At 44.8% G+C, this 14,433-nt stretch overlaps 2 protein-coding genes across 5 annotated transcripts; one reads left to right on the top strand and one right to left on the bottom strand.

Moving 5' to 3' along the window:
• Window positions 1–425: 425 nt before the first annotated feature.
• ndufaf6 (NADH:ubiquinone oxidoreductase complex assembly factor 6) lies at window positions 426–8,380 on the top strand. Of its 4 annotated transcripts, XR_003840853.1 has the most exons (10): window positions 426–614; window positions 1,163–1,262; window positions 1,432–1,554; window positions 1,714–1,770; window positions 2,554–2,656; window positions 2,812–2,945; window positions 4,419–4,520; window positions 5,988–6,217; window positions 6,525–6,581; window positions 7,611–7,626. XR_003840853.1 is itself a non-coding variant. In XM_029504470.1 (9 exons), exons 1-9 carry the CDS (start codon window positions 445–447, stop codon window positions 7,737–7,739), a joined length of 975 nt encoding a protein of 324 aa, XP_029360330.1. In that variant the 5' UTR covers window positions 426–444; the 3' UTR covers window positions 7,740–8,380. The 4 variants fall into 4 exon arrangements, 3 of the variants coding, with proteins under 3 accessions (XP_029360330.1, XP_029360331.1, XP_029360332.1); XM_029504470.1 differs by lacking the exon at window positions 5,988–6,217 and having other exon boundaries at window positions 7,611–8,380; XM_029504471.1 differs by lacking the exon at window positions 5,988–6,217 and having other exon boundaries at window positions 6,525–6,632; window positions 7,611–7,727.
• Window positions 8,381–9,965: 1,585 nt separating this feature from the next.
• Window positions 9,966–12,857, bottom strand: LOC115045424 (beta-2 adrenergic receptor). Its single transcript, XM_029505093.1, has 3 exons — window positions 12,736–12,857; window positions 12,419–12,619; window positions 9,966–11,212 (listed from the first exon to the last, which is right to left on the bottom strand). The coding sequence occupies exon 3, from the start codon at window positions 11,187–11,189 to the stop codon at window positions 10,155–10,157; it is 1,035 nt and encodes a 344-aa protein (XP_029360953.1). The 5' UTR covers window positions 11,190–11,212; window positions 12,419–12,619; window positions 12,736–12,857; the 3' UTR covers window positions 9,966–10,154.
• Between the last annotated feature and the right edge of the window lie 1,576 nt (window positions 12,858–14,433).

Consider the following 14,433-nt stretch of genomic DNA (forward strand, 5'->3'; position numbering starts at 1 on the left):
AGGACTAGTCAGACGATGTCAATGGGATAAGGAAGCAAAATGTCTTTGACAAACAAAAGTCCCAAGTCCAGTTGAGTTCGATTCAATTTAAGCAAATACTTTTGTACTTTTACTTAGTCTCCTAATATTTTGATGAAGCTACTTTTACTTGTATAGGAGAAATATTTGACAAGGAGTATCTGTACTTTTACCCAAGTAATGAAATTGTGTACTTTGTCCACCTCTGTGTTCATTAAAAGACTATTGTGTTTTCAGTTTCTACAGTGGGATCACATATTTCCATTTATATATATTTTTGTTTCTATTTATTATTTGCTTGATTATTGCAAAATCATATGTTCTATCACGGTTTTTTGCTACAATAAGAATAATAGAAACTGCACAGATTTCAGGGGGGAGTGTTTTTGGTGTGACACACGGGAAGGGTGAGCGCTGAAGGGGAACATGGCAGCAGGTTTCAGCACTAAACGGGGATTATTTAGCAGTAAAACACTGCTGTTCACAAAAATATCACCCAGCAGTGTTTTTACACAAAGAGTGGATAGTGTGAGAGCAGCAAGCAGCTCGACAACAGACTCACAACACAACGAGAAGTTCTGTCTGGAGCTGGTCAGGTAGGTCCGACCCGGGCTAACTACAGCTAGCTGCTAGCTGAAGATTTTACTCTGTTTACACATGGAACTGAAATTATTGCTTCATTCCCTTCCACATATGTCTGCCCTGCACTGAAAGACACGCTGCAGTTTTTAAAACCGTAATCAGAACATTGAGAAGTTTTGTCGTGAAACCACACACCCAGAGTCCATTCAAATGTTAGCTAGAAATGCAAACAACGCTAAATTAAAGATGAGCATGTTGTTTGACAATTTAGTGACATTTGTACAGTTGTCTCTTTGTGGGGCACTGATTTATATATGTGTATGGCTTAATACATGATTTTTGTCTTGTGGCTTTTTATGTAATTTGTTCGATATAATTTTTCGAATCTCTATAATTATCTCAATTTATTGTTGATTTATTTACTCTGTCATAGTTCTATGTAATACTTCTTGCCTCACTATTTCCATGCAGACTTAGTGGTGCATGGTTTATGCTAAGTTAAACGAGGCTGAATGAATCATTGTACTTGACTCTGTACATTAGTGTTCATTTCCTCTCTCAGGTCCAGAGATTATGACGGCTTTGTGTCGTCTCTGCTGCTGCCAGAGGAGGCCCGGCGCTCCTCGCTGGCTCTGAGAGCCTTCAATGTGGAGCTGGCACAGGCAGGTATTCCTTCAGCTGGAATGGAGAACTCCTGCTTTTACTGTTCCTGCTACAGCTTTTATACACGTGACCATCGTTAAAAACATTTAGTGGACACTGTCCGTTAATCTCAAGCCTTTTTGATGTGCTTGTCAAATATTTAACCTCTTGTGTTTGTATCGCCACCAGGTGAAGGACTCAGTTTCCCAGAAGACCATTGGTCTGATGCGGATGCAGTTCTGGAAGACGGCGATAGATGAAATGTACAGAGATGAGCCACCAAACCAGCCTGTAACAGCTGAGCTGTGGAGGGTAAATGTCAGTCTACATAGAACAGAGTGTCAGAATATCTGGATTCAATAGAATTCAGACGGATTCAACAGAAACTTACAAAACTTAAGAATGCTTGGATTTATAACATTTAATTTTCTTTATATTGTGATGATAAACAGTCTGAACTGTTTTTCATAGGCTGTGAGGAAACACTACCTGACAAAGAGGTGGCTGCTGAAGGTCATCACAGAGCGAGTAAGACTTTTAAATAACACGTTTATCATCTTATCAACTTTTGTCACCAAGTCTGCACATATTCAGAATCAGCTCAAACCCAGCTGACTCAATCTGTGACTCAGTAAAGGCTCTGCTCTCAAATCAAATCAGATTTATTTATACAGCACCAAATCATAATAAAGTTACGTCAAGGCACTTTACATATCGAGCAGGTCTAGACCAAACTCTTTAGAGACCAACATATCCCCCAATGAGCAAGGAGGGTAGAGTAGAATGGGAGCGTCCGATGTAGAGACGTGGTTCTAGATGTCATCAAAGATGGAGAATGAGAATGGACGGATAAACACACAGAAGTCAAGCAGCAGAGCTCCAGTCAGAGTCAGACTGATCCAGATCTGAACTAACTTGGCTCATCAGTTTATCACTGAAGTCAGTTTCAGATTGGACAGATCATCTGATTCTGTTTGAGGAGGAATAACAGCTCTGAAGATCAGCTGTTGTTTGGGAGCATGTAGACTTCCTGTCAGCCTCACTGGATAAATGAACCCAGTCATTATTGTGCTGAGGTTTTTGTTGTTGTTGTTTTTAAATCAGTGTTTATCCAACTAGGGGCCAGGAGCCGATTAGTTGTCACAAGAGAAATTAATAATTAAATGGAAATGAGAAAAACAAAAGTACAGAAAGTTTTTAGGCAACAGCTTCAAAACATACACAAACGAGCTGAGCAGTCCACAAGTGGAGGACACTTAAAAGTAGAAAATCTGTTCATGTTGAGTAAATTTTGAAACGCTGTTTCACCAGGAAAAGGACCTGGATGACAGAGCATACAGGAACCTTCAGGAACTGGAAGGCTATGCAGAGAACACACAGTCCTCTCTAATGTACCTGCTGCTGGAGTGTTTAGGTGATTCATCACACATGCAGTGAAGCTTACTACCTGCATTTCATTTTCACAGTCAGATACATCGTGATGTTTGTGTCTTGTAGACCTCATTGGACACACCTGAACCTTTTAGTCTCATCTACGACCTTTGGGTTTTGTTTTTATTCCTTTTGCAGGTTTGAAAAATGTCCACGCCGACCACGCAGCGAGCCACATCGGGAAAGCTCAGGGAATCGTCACATGTCTGAGAGCAACTCCGTATCACAGCAGCCGACGGAAAGTCTACCTGCCCATGGACATCTGCATGCTGGTGAGTCATCAGCAGTTTACCCCCGAGGGAAGCTCCCGTTATCTGAGAGGACGATGATGCTCCATGCTGATATTCAAAATATCTTCTTTTTTTTTTTAGCCAAAGGGATTCTCTCTTCACCCAGAGTTTACTCATCTGTTTGATTTTTAGGGCCCTTTTACATCTCACTGTCTCAAACACACACACACACACACACACACAGATCTGACTCATAACTTGGATTTAACATCATGTCAAATTATATTCATGTCAAAGTAGAAGAACCCCCCCACCAAAAAAAAAAAAAAAAAGTGGAACAAAATCCTCATCCAGCATGAAGCAACAACAAACCAGTTGTCGAGAAGCAAAGAACCTCCAATTTAACACAGTGCAGTACAGTGCAGATGTTTTTAGGCCACTGCTGGCTCACCTCACATCACCCCCACGCTGTTGCCTGAAGGGGGCGCTGGTGTTCTGCCCAAAGCCCCCTCATACACTCATTTATTTTTAATGATTTAAAATAATAAAAAAGCTGAAGAGGAAACGTGTGGAATCAACACTGCAGAGCCAGATCAGAATATCTGATGAAATCAAAGCACTGAGCTTTGAGCCTACTCGTTTTAAATTACATCCGACAGATGAAGTTGTTTTATTTCCTTACTCTTGAACACTCCGCTCTTTGCTGCTAAAGAAATAAGATCTGTTCGATGACGTTTTGGGTTTTTTCCTCCAGTTGGATAGAGAAGTTGAGGGAAAGGAGCTATTTGTAGGTGGATCTTCATATCGGCTGGAGGTTTAGCAATAAAGTTCAGTAAATTTATTTCAATAAACTTAACATATGAAACATGTTGTGCATTTAGTAACTTTCTTTATTTACCTGGGATGATGATTATTTACATGACGATGTAATTAATACATTATTCCATTAATATGAGACAGTGATCATTGTGACTGATGTTTCATTTAATTTTGTTGCGTAATCACAGTTTGCCAAGTTTGATTGGAAAATTGTTTTCATTATAGTACAAATATTACTAAGATCTTGTACAGGTACACTTAACACACATTGCAGAACACTGAGTTTTGCGATGTGTGTTGAAATATTTCACATTTGAAACCAAACTCTGACATCTGTTCATGTGGATGAACAAGAATAGAAATCGAATAAAGATAAGATGATTTTTAAGCATAGTGACTATAGTAAAATGTGTTTTATCCTGTATGTTGGGCAAAATTAAATTAAAATCAAAGATGCCTCAGACGCGGTTAATTTTATTTTAATGTGCATTTCTGGTCGTCACTGATGTTTCCAGTTAAATGAAATTAGTGTTGAGGCCTGAAGCTGATGTCTGCTGCAGCAGGAGCGGTTCAAATGTGGTCTTTGGACAGTCTAAAGAAAAGCTTCTGCTCCCTAATGGAGGCAGCTGAGGCTCAGCGAGAAGCTCCTGTTTGAAGCTGATGATTGACTCATCGTCTGTTCTCGTGTCTCTGCAGCACGGAGCCTCTCAGGAGGACTTCATCCGCGGCAGCCGGGAGCAGCACGTCCGCGACGTTGTGTACGACATTGCCAGTCAAGCTCATGTGCATTTACAACACGTAAGTACCGCACAAAGACACAACCGGTGATCTCACGTGTGTTGGTGGATATTAATGCTGCTGCTGTGACGGCCTCCACTCCCACTTTACATTTCTTCATCAGCGTTTATTCCTTCAAACGGAAAGGAATGAAAGGGAGTGACAATCCAGACCGGTGCAGATCAAACAGGAACATTCCAGAAGTGTTTTCCCTCTCACGCTCCACCTGACCCGAGTCTCTAGAGGCTGCAGGTGCTTTAGGAGGCTCGAAGCGCTCTCAGGAGCAACGGGCCTTGATGTGATTCCTGTAGAACGAGAAAGAACCTCCGGACAGAGTTCGTCCGCTCAGAGATTTGCTGCTTCGCAGGCAGTGAAGGCATTAATCATTTTAGCAGCTCCATGTGGAGACAGAGACATTTTAGAGGTGTTTACTGTCAAATATATAATCAGAAATGAATTTCTTGAGAAATGTTAACCACTCATGACTTTACGTTTTTTAGAAAATATATTCAGAATCACCTCAGCTAATTGTAAAAAAACACTCAGTAATGAATTTACTGAGAGTTTTATGTTGACAGATGATGAACAGCATAACAATGATTACCTGGTCACCATGGATAAGTGCAAGTGGGCGGCTTCTCCTGGTCTGCAGGCGTCAGGGGTCATTGATGGAATGTGGTCTGTTCCAACTGAAGAGCTGCTGGTTCATGCTGGTTCTGATAGAAAGCTGTCAGAACACAGAGATCACAGTTCGTTGTGCAGCTGCAGACCAGGCAGGGGTTCCATGCTGGACCAGGTCCACCACCAGAACCTCCTACAGTGGACGCATGGGGATCAGATCTGGTCTGATGGATCAGGATGCATTATGGGAAGAAGACAGTGTGATGCTCTGGATGTTGTCCTGCTGGGAAACGTTGGCTCTTTCCTTCATGTGGAGTTAGATGTGAGCACCCACTGAGGTCAGAATCAGATAGATCTGGTTTTAGAGATGCAGGAAATGTTCTTGACAATGGCAAAAACCATCCTGCTGGGTCTGCAGGGAGGAGATGTGAGTGCTTTTCTCTCAAATTCAAAATAATGTTGCAGTTTTTGTTTTTCTGTTTTTTGTGAGGGGGGGCTCAAAGCCCGTTGTACAGAGATGAAGCTGTAAACAGTGAAGAACCAGCTGGATGGGAGATTTATTAGCCTCCTATAAAATGCCTCGTTCATTTTCTTTTCTTTGAGAGGCTTTTTCCATTAAGCTGCTGCCCATAAATCCGTCAGCATTTGTTTATTTGAACCTTATTTATAGGAATTAAGGATAAAGGCAGTAAGATTTAATTCTTCTGTGTGTCATTTAATGTGTTTACTGCCTGCTCGCTCTTAGTCAATTAGAGAGGAACTTTAATGAGCAGCTCACATGGAGGAACTGTGAGTCACAAGGAGTCTAATGCTGAATTAGATCATTTCAGCCAGAACATCATGACCACCTGCCCTCATACTGTGTAGGTCCTGCTGCTGTTAGACGTCTGAAGCTGAGCTGTAGGATCGAGACGTTAGCAGTAGATCCTTTTGGTCCTAGAAGTTGTGAGGTGGAGCCTCCATGGATCTGGAATCGGTGGCCAGGTTCATCCCACAGATGCTGGGAAGGACTGAGATCAGGACCTTGTCCGAAGCACCGCACTGTCTCCACCAGCTTGTCTCCTTCCCATCATGCATCCTGGTGCTGTCTTCTTCAGGTCAGAGATGCTGATCACGGTTAAAATCTAACTTTAATGTTGCTTGTGGGTTAAATCTGGTGTCACTTTTTGTCTTAAAGTTTCTGAGGCTCCAGGCTTCGGTTCGATTCCTAATCGACTTGACTCTTCGTGTCTTTCCTTTCCCGCTTAGTCACAATAAGAAGAAAGTGTGAAATAAAACTTCAGAACAAAACAATTCCACAATATGAAGTCAATCACAGCATGGCCATCTTGTAAATGTAATGAATCTGTCTGGTTTGGTTTTTACCTGTGTCTCCTCTTAGTCCCAGTCCTGTTTGTCTTTCAGGCTCGGTCTTTTAGTCACAGCGTTCCAGCAGCTGCGATGCCGGCGTTCCTCCAGACGGTGAGTCCAATGAGACAGTTTGAACAGGAAGTGCACTGATCCAAATGAAAGGTGACATTTCTTTGTGTCTCTTAAAACAGCTGCTGTATATTTTGGGTCTATGATAAGATATCGTCCATCGGGGCTGTTCCTCCCTCTGCAGTGTGTGCAGGTTTCCATTTTTATTTTATCTTTTATCAACCTTCACTTTTCGACACAGAGTCCAGGTCCACCTTGATAGACTCGCTGAGCGTCCTCGCTGTTTTAGCTCCGTGTTTGGTCTCCTCTGGCTCCGGCTGCAGTTACGACTGAGCCACCTTCCAGACGTTTCTCGATAAACAACAATGGGACACATCACAATTAAGAGCTTTTATTCAAAGGAAAGTTGTGCGTCTCTCCGCTAAAAGGCTGCAGTTCAGTTTGACCTTGTTGTTGCTGTTAACACCCTCAACAGACCTTTTCTGCTGCGTGTAAGCTAAATGATGGACCTCAGTGGCGTGGTGAGAGTGAGTAGCTGTAGCTGAGCGGAGGAAACGCTGCATGCAGAATGCTGATTCTGAGGTTATCTGAGGTTCGTCCACGTGCAGCCGCTCGGGTTTCTCCTCATGCTGAAAATTTAATTGGGATGAGTCGCTGGTTTGGTTTAGTGTCGGCCTCTCTGCCTCGTTAGTTTGTTCAGAAGAAGCGGCCGTGCTGCTGGATTCAGTATCTGATATAAAGTTCCTGATGATCTTGTAGAAAAGAGATCCATTTAGAGTTCAGCCAGATGATTTTCATTTATTCAGTGAGAACTGAAGCAAATGTCAATAAGAAACTTAGAGACTCTGTTAGAGTGAAGCCAAAGCTGAAGAACCTGCATTCTGTATCTATGGGAAAATCTCCCTCCTCCTTTATGTTGAAGTCTATGGGAAAACGTCCCTCCTCCTGCTCAGTAAATGTTTTCCTGATTTACATGATGCTGGGGGAGGGGTTAATGAACTCTGATTGGTTCCTGCTTTTAAAGACAAAGTGGCAGCTCAAACTCTTCTTCTGGTGTGCCGTGTGCTGCAGGTGGTGTTGGAGGACTACCTGCAGAGAATCAGGAAGGCAGATTTTGACGTTTTCCACCCCAGCCTGAAGAACAGGAACCCACTCCTCCCCATCCAGCTGTACCTCCGGTCCTGGAAGAAAACCTACTGACGTCAGTCCTGCTCCTCAATGATCCGGTCGTCACCTCAGAGCTGCAGGACTGAAGTTTAGAAGCTTCACCTCTCTGGACAACTCTGCCTGTGAACTCTGTTCTGTATCAAGTCTGCACCACGACTGAAGCTGCTTCTTTATGAACTCAGAGACCATCACTGCAACAATCTCAGAATAATCCTGGTGCATCACAGTTTAGCTCCCGTTTCTGTAACTGCAGGCAATCGATCAGATTTTATCGGTGCTGTACTTTTCATAAGAAACCGAAGAAATAAAAAATGTGCACTTTAAGATAAAAGGAAAAAAAAGTACAGTTTTGAAACCAAATGAAAATAAAGTTATGAAGATGGAGATAAAACTAGAATTCAAATTCAATAAGTAGTTCATTAAAAAGGAAAATGATAAATAATAAAAGGAAACACTTTCAAATATATCAAAAAGTAGAGAGACAAAGTAAATAAAAACATTCAGTTAAAAGGCAGAATAAAAAGGAAGCTCTGCAGCTGCAGTTTACAGTCCAGAGTCCTGGTCCAGGCGTAGAGCTGCTGTGGTACGTGATGTTGAAGAATCTGGGTCTCCAGTCCACCCATTCAGAACTGGACCAGACAGTGTCGGTGTTCATTGGACCTAGACCCGGTTCTTATCTCTGATGTCAGCCTCTCTACCTGCCTCAGTACATCAGGTCTGAGGAACAGGAGCCGGTTTAAGGTGCAGACTAAAGATCGCCCAGATCCATGATCGCTCCACCTCACAACTTCAAGGATTTACAGAATCTTCTGCTGACATCTTGGTCCAGAGTCAGAAGTCTAGAGGTTCAGACCAGAGCTCAGGAAGTGGATCAAACCCGGTTCAGATGAACTGAGATTTTAGAGAATGAAGTCAGAACGACAAGCTGCCTGAGAGGTTTCTGAGCGTTTCGATGGCAACAGAGGGAATTTAGTCATTAAGTTCAGTGAAGCAGATAAAGAAAAGTTTGTTCTCTGCTGAGGCTGCAGCGATACCAGGACCTGGTCCACACAGACAGGAATAAAGTGCTTTATTTCCTTCTTCACCACCTCCACCACCTCCACCACCTGACATCTTTAAGTCGTATTTCATTTGTTTCAAACTGAACTCATTGCCTTTGGCTTAAATCACCTTCGGAAACCAGCAGAGGTGGATTTAACCAGCATTTAGCAAAAAGAAAAGTTTCCTGCTGTAAATACTTTTTCAACACTTTCATGATCTGCCACGACAGGTGCTCCATTAAGGCCCTAATTACAGCTCATCCCTGTAATTACCGAGTCCGAACCGGGAACCTCAGTGTTTCCACACAGACCGTTTCTGCCCCAGTCACCGGTAATTACACTTGGCAGGGCAGATTCCTGTTTGTCACAGCCTCTGAAAAAGCTGTTCCAACTTTAAAGTTACAGTCGCCACATTTCTGCCCAGCAGGGGGCAGAACAGCCAACAGTTCCACCTCTTTACACTCTGTTTGGGTCTCCACTCGCTCTTTTTGGTCCTGACTGTTATTTTTGTTATAGTGACAATGTGAATACATCTTCCTGCTGATGGTGACAATGAGAACACACATTAGTAAACATTAAAGGCCGGTGGTTTGTCTGTGTTTGGGACCGTGGACGTTTCCTTGAGAATCATTTCCATTAGTGAAGGCCACAGATGACGCAGAGCCAAACATAAAGAGGAAAGAATTCTAAAAAAGGAACCCAGGGAGGAAAAACCAACTGAGGAATGATTCAAATGATGATCAGGGACAAAACTGAGCCGGACAGAAAAACATTTTCAGACGTCCTCTGCTGTGAAGTGAAAAAGGCCGTCTGCCTGCTTCGGGTCAGCAGGTGAGAGCAGAAAGACGCCCCAGACTCAGCAGTTAGCCTTGTTAGCACCTGGTTGTGCTAATGCTAACTTTAGCTGTCTGGGCTGCAGGTCAGGTTTATTTCTATTTTATAAGACTTATCAGTTAAAGGTGGAAACACTCATCATGTTTGTCTCTACAGCTTCAGGAGCAAACATGATATCAGATTTTAGTGTGATGCAGCCTTTCAGCGCTGCTCTGCAGTTTTTAGCAAAATAAATACAGATCATGGTAATAATGTTCCGGGTCAGCTCCATTAAAAGCTCTTCTGTGTTGACTAATGATTCATAGAAACATCTAAAACATGATTCTCTGTGTTTGTGTCTTCACTGGCTGAATCAGAGACAGACTTTGTTTTCATCGTGTTTTATTCATCACAGTCAGGAAAACGATCACTCCACAGACTGAAACAGGCTTCTGGCATCGCAGCGCTACACAGAATCAGGACATTCAGTGCCCGTTCTGAAGAAGCATAATAACACAGCAGCAGTCCAAAGACATGCAGGAACACCTCATGTTGACTCACAATGTGCGCTGAACAAAGAGTTTGTGTTGTTGTTTCAGGTTTTGGTCGTGTCTTTTCTCTGGAGAGGCATCAGCAGCTTGTGTGCACAAAGCCTGAACTTCTGATCCCTCACGCTGTAGATGATGACATTCCAGCAGCTGTTGGTGGCCAGAATCCAGAAGGCGAAAAAGGAAAAGTTGCACCATTTATTCCCCAAAACGTTCCCAACGACGAAGACGGCGATGGGCGTGAAGGAGGCCGTGAATGCCACCGTTAAAGTCCCGATGGTCTTGGCTGCCTTGATGTCGGAGAAGGTCGGGTTGGTGGAGTTTTGGCACTCGCTCACGGCCAGGTGTTTCCGGCGCCTGGAGTGCTGCCTGATGCTGGACAGGGAAATGAGGTTAATGACCACGGTGCTGCCCAGCAGGGTGAAGTCAAAGGCGGGAAACAGGAGCAGGATGTTCCAGGCCTGGCTGGGGAACCCGCCGATGGTTCCCAGCGCGTAGTTACACATCCGGCTGCAGGAGTTGTACTCCAGAGTGATGTCGCTGCTGAAGACCATCGGAGACACGGCCAAGAAGAAACTCCCCACCCAGGAGAACACGATGAGGATGGTGGTCCTCTTCCGGGTGATCACGGAGTCCTTGTGCAGCGGCCTCAGCACGGCGATGCTCCGCTCGATCGTCAGCAGGAAGATCGTGGTGATGGAGACGAAGGTACAGCCGGCGAAGATGGGACCTATGATGTTGCACGGGTGGAAACTCACCAGCTGGGAGTTGTAGGAAGTCCACTCCGGCGCAGAGTCGGTCACCATGAGATAGACCTCAGCGTAGACGGACAGCGGCACCACAAATATCCCCACCGCCAGATCAGCCACAGCGAGGGACGCCTTCAGGTACCCCTGCGGCGTTTGGAAGTGTTTCGTCCTCAGAACCACAGCCAAGGTCACCGAGTTGCCAAACAAGATGGCGAAGATCAGCAGCACCATGAAGAGCACCATGAGGATTTTGTTGGCCAGCGTGCAGCAGCACACGGTGCAGAGCGCCGCCTCAGCCCTGTCCAACATGGCTGCCGTGCTGGCCTCAATCATTGGGCCAACCTTCACTTCATGACCTGAAATACAATAAAAAACAAAACAATGACACCGGGGAGCTGTGTTCGATTCCCATGTGAAAAAAGTTGGATAATGGATGGATAATGGATGGATGATGGATGATGGATGGATGGATGGATGATGGATGGATGGATGATGGATGGATGATGGATGATGGATGGATGATGGATGATGGATGATGGATGGATGATGGATGATGGATGGATGATGGATGGATGGATGATGGATGATGGATGGATGGATGGATGATGGATGATAGATGGATGATGGATGGATGGATGGATGATGGATGATGGATGATGGATGGATGATGGATGATGGATGATAGATGGATGATGGATGGATGGATGGATGATGGATGGATGGATGATGGATGGATGGATGGATGATGGATGATGGATGATGGATGGATGGATGGATGATGGATGATGGATGGATGGATGGATGATGGATGATGGATGGATGGATGATGGATGATGGATGATGGATGGATGGATGATGGATGGATGATGGATGATGGATGGATGGATGGATGATGGATGATGGATGATGATGGATGGATGATGGATGATGAATGATAGATGGATGATGGATGATGGATGATGGATGGATGATGGATGGATGATGGATGGATGGATGGATGGATGATGATGGATGATGGATGATAGATGGATGATGGATGATGGATGATGGATGGATGATGGATGGATGATGAATGATAGATGGATGATGGATGATGGATGATGGATGGATGATGGATGGATGATGGATGGATGGATGGATGGATGGATGATGGATGATGGATGATAGATGGATGATGGATGATGGATGGATGGATGGATGATGGATGATGAATGATAGATGGATGATGGATGATGGATGGATGATGGATGGATGATGGATGGATGGATGATAGATGGATGATGGATGATGGATGATGGATGATAGATGGATGATGGATGATGGATGGATGGATGATGGATGGATGATGGATGATGGATGATGGATGGATGGATGATGGATGGATGGATGATAGATGGATGATGGATGATGGATGATAGATGGATGATGGATGATGGATGATGGATGGATGGATGATGGATGGATGGATGATAGATGGATGATGGATGGATGGATGATGGATGATGGATGGATGATGGATGATGGATGGATGGATGGATGATGGATGATGGATGGACACTCACTCACTCACTCCAGCTGATGGAGGGATGATGTCATAATCCGGGTTAGGGTTACCAGCTGTAGTGGTAAACAAAGTCCAGCTCTGCAGTCCGGAGCTTTCTTCTTGGACTTCCTCCTTCAGCTGACAGCTCTGTGTGACGTCACCACCAGGCTCTGTCCGTCACTTCCATCAGTCCCATGATGCTCAGCTCAGGTTGATCAACCTGCAGAGAGGACGTGATGTCACCCTGTTTCTTCTGCATACACACACACACACACACACACACACACACACACACACACTCCAGATACACTCAGATGGTCTAAATGTCGGACTCACTTCAGAAGGAGACTCCGGAGCCGCAGGCGGCATCTGCGGCTGGATGCATCCCGGAGAGGAAGAGGGAGGACAGTCCGGGTCAGTCCGGGTCAGTCCAGAACAGTCCTGGTCAGTCCGGATCAGTCCAGAACAGTCCGGGTCAGTCCGGATCAGTCCAGAACAGTCCTGGTCAGTCCGGGTCAGTCCGGAACAGTCCGGAACAGTCCGGATCAGTCCGGGTCAGTCCGGGTCAGTCCGGAATAGTCCAGAACAGTCCGGGTCAGTCCGGGTCAGTCCGGAACAGTCCGGGTCAGTCCGGAACAGTCCGGGTCAGTCCCTCTCTGAAGGCAGATGTCGGTGTGTGGAGCCGCTGAGCTCCTCTCCGCTCCGCTGCGCTCCGGAGGCGCGTTTAAAGTGACTGCTGGTTCCTCCATTGGCTGATGAGAGGGGAGGGTGGGGGGTGGAGAAGGGGGGGGTCTGGTCTCTGGTCTCTGGGATCAGGACCAGGACCAGGACCTGGCTAAAAAAAAAAGATAATCCTGCTGGCGGTCCGGTGGTTCGCTCATTTCTTATGATATTCTTTTATTTTACCTTTGACAGGAAACAGGGAGAGAGGGATTCGAACCCACGACGTTGTGTTTACACTGGACCACCTTCACATTTTAAAAAAAGGCCATTTTTAATGTTGTGATGTTTTCACACAGTCGAACAGGAACTGTTGGTGAACTCAGAGAGAAATTCCCCTTCACACATTTCAAGGTGTCTTCTCATTATTTATCCTGAAATGTGTCAGTGACACTCATATGGAAGGTTTGGAAAAATAAAAATGTCTGTTCTGGATCTGGATCCGTCTGACTGAGCAGAACTCTAGAGACAGAACCGACCCAAACACATGGGAGGACGTGAGTCTGGATGAGGAGACTTTAAAATGAAAAGCACAAAGAGATGAACAAAAGAATCGATATGGCCTCAGATGTGTTCTCTTATATATGACAGTACTGAAGAGTCTGGGTGGGTCCGATGAGGCCCAGCTGGGGGCCACAGATGGGAGTCATGTTTCAGTGTGTGCTGATGTGTCTCAGTTTGGATGGTGGGGGGGCATCAGCTGATGCTATAAGATTATTACAAGAAACACAGACTTCAACAGCTGCACTTCTAATTTACATGACACTGTTTTGTGTAGAAGTAAAAGCTTCACTTGAGACACAAAGATACAAAACTACTTTTCATATGAAGAGTGAGCTGATAAAGTGATGGGGGCGGGGCTACTGTGTGTCTGTGTGTGTCTTTACTTCACCACGTTGTGTGTTTAGAGTTAACAGCCTGATTCTGCTTCGTTCATGTACATTTCCTGGGGTTGGGGTCTATTCTGACCTTTAGTCGATGAACTAAATTAAAGGTGGAAAGGAGAAATGCTGTTATCTGAGTGAACTTGTCCTAAATTCGATGGTGTTTTGACGTGAACTGTCCCTTTAAAGGCTCCTCAGCTGATTCAGCCCTCCAAGTCACTTTGATTTATCAAAATGATTCTTTTGTTTTTTCAACCACCGCTGAAATGAACAACAATGGACGCCCGGTCTCCATCAGCAGCTTACCAGGCCTTTAACCTGTCAGTCAAACACAGCTGAGCGACCCGTTGCATTGTGGGTCGGCAGAGACTGATTCAGCTCTGAAATCAGACCTGACAGCCGATTGCAGAGACACAAGAAGGGCAGAGAG

Source organism: Echeneis naucrates, chromosome 6 (genome assembly GCF_900963305.1).
Source record: "Echeneis naucrates chromosome 6, fEcheNa1.1, whole genome shotgun sequence".
NCBI lineage: Eukaryota > Metazoa > Chordata > Actinopteri > Carangiformes > Echeneidae > Echeneis > Echeneis naucrates.

Excerpts from the sequence above, each read along its gene's own strand:
- LOC115045424 (XM_029505093.1), bottom strand. The coding sequence starts at position 11,189 with ATGATTGAGGCCAGCACGGCAGCCATGTTGGACAGGGCTGAGGCGGCG.
- ndufaf6 (XM_029504470.1), top strand. The coding sequence starts at position 445 with ATGGCAGCAGGTTTCAGCACTAAACGGGGATTATTTAGCAGTAAAACA. Across the intron at positions 1,263-1,431 it reads TCAATGTGGAGCTGGCACAG|GTGAAGGACTCAGTTTCCCA; the intron begins GCAGGTATTCCT and ends TATCGCCACCAG. Across the intron at positions 6,582-7,610 it reads TGCCGGCGTTCCTCCAGACG|GTGGTGTTGGAGGACTACCT; the intron begins GTGAGTCCAATG and ends CGTGTGCTGCAG.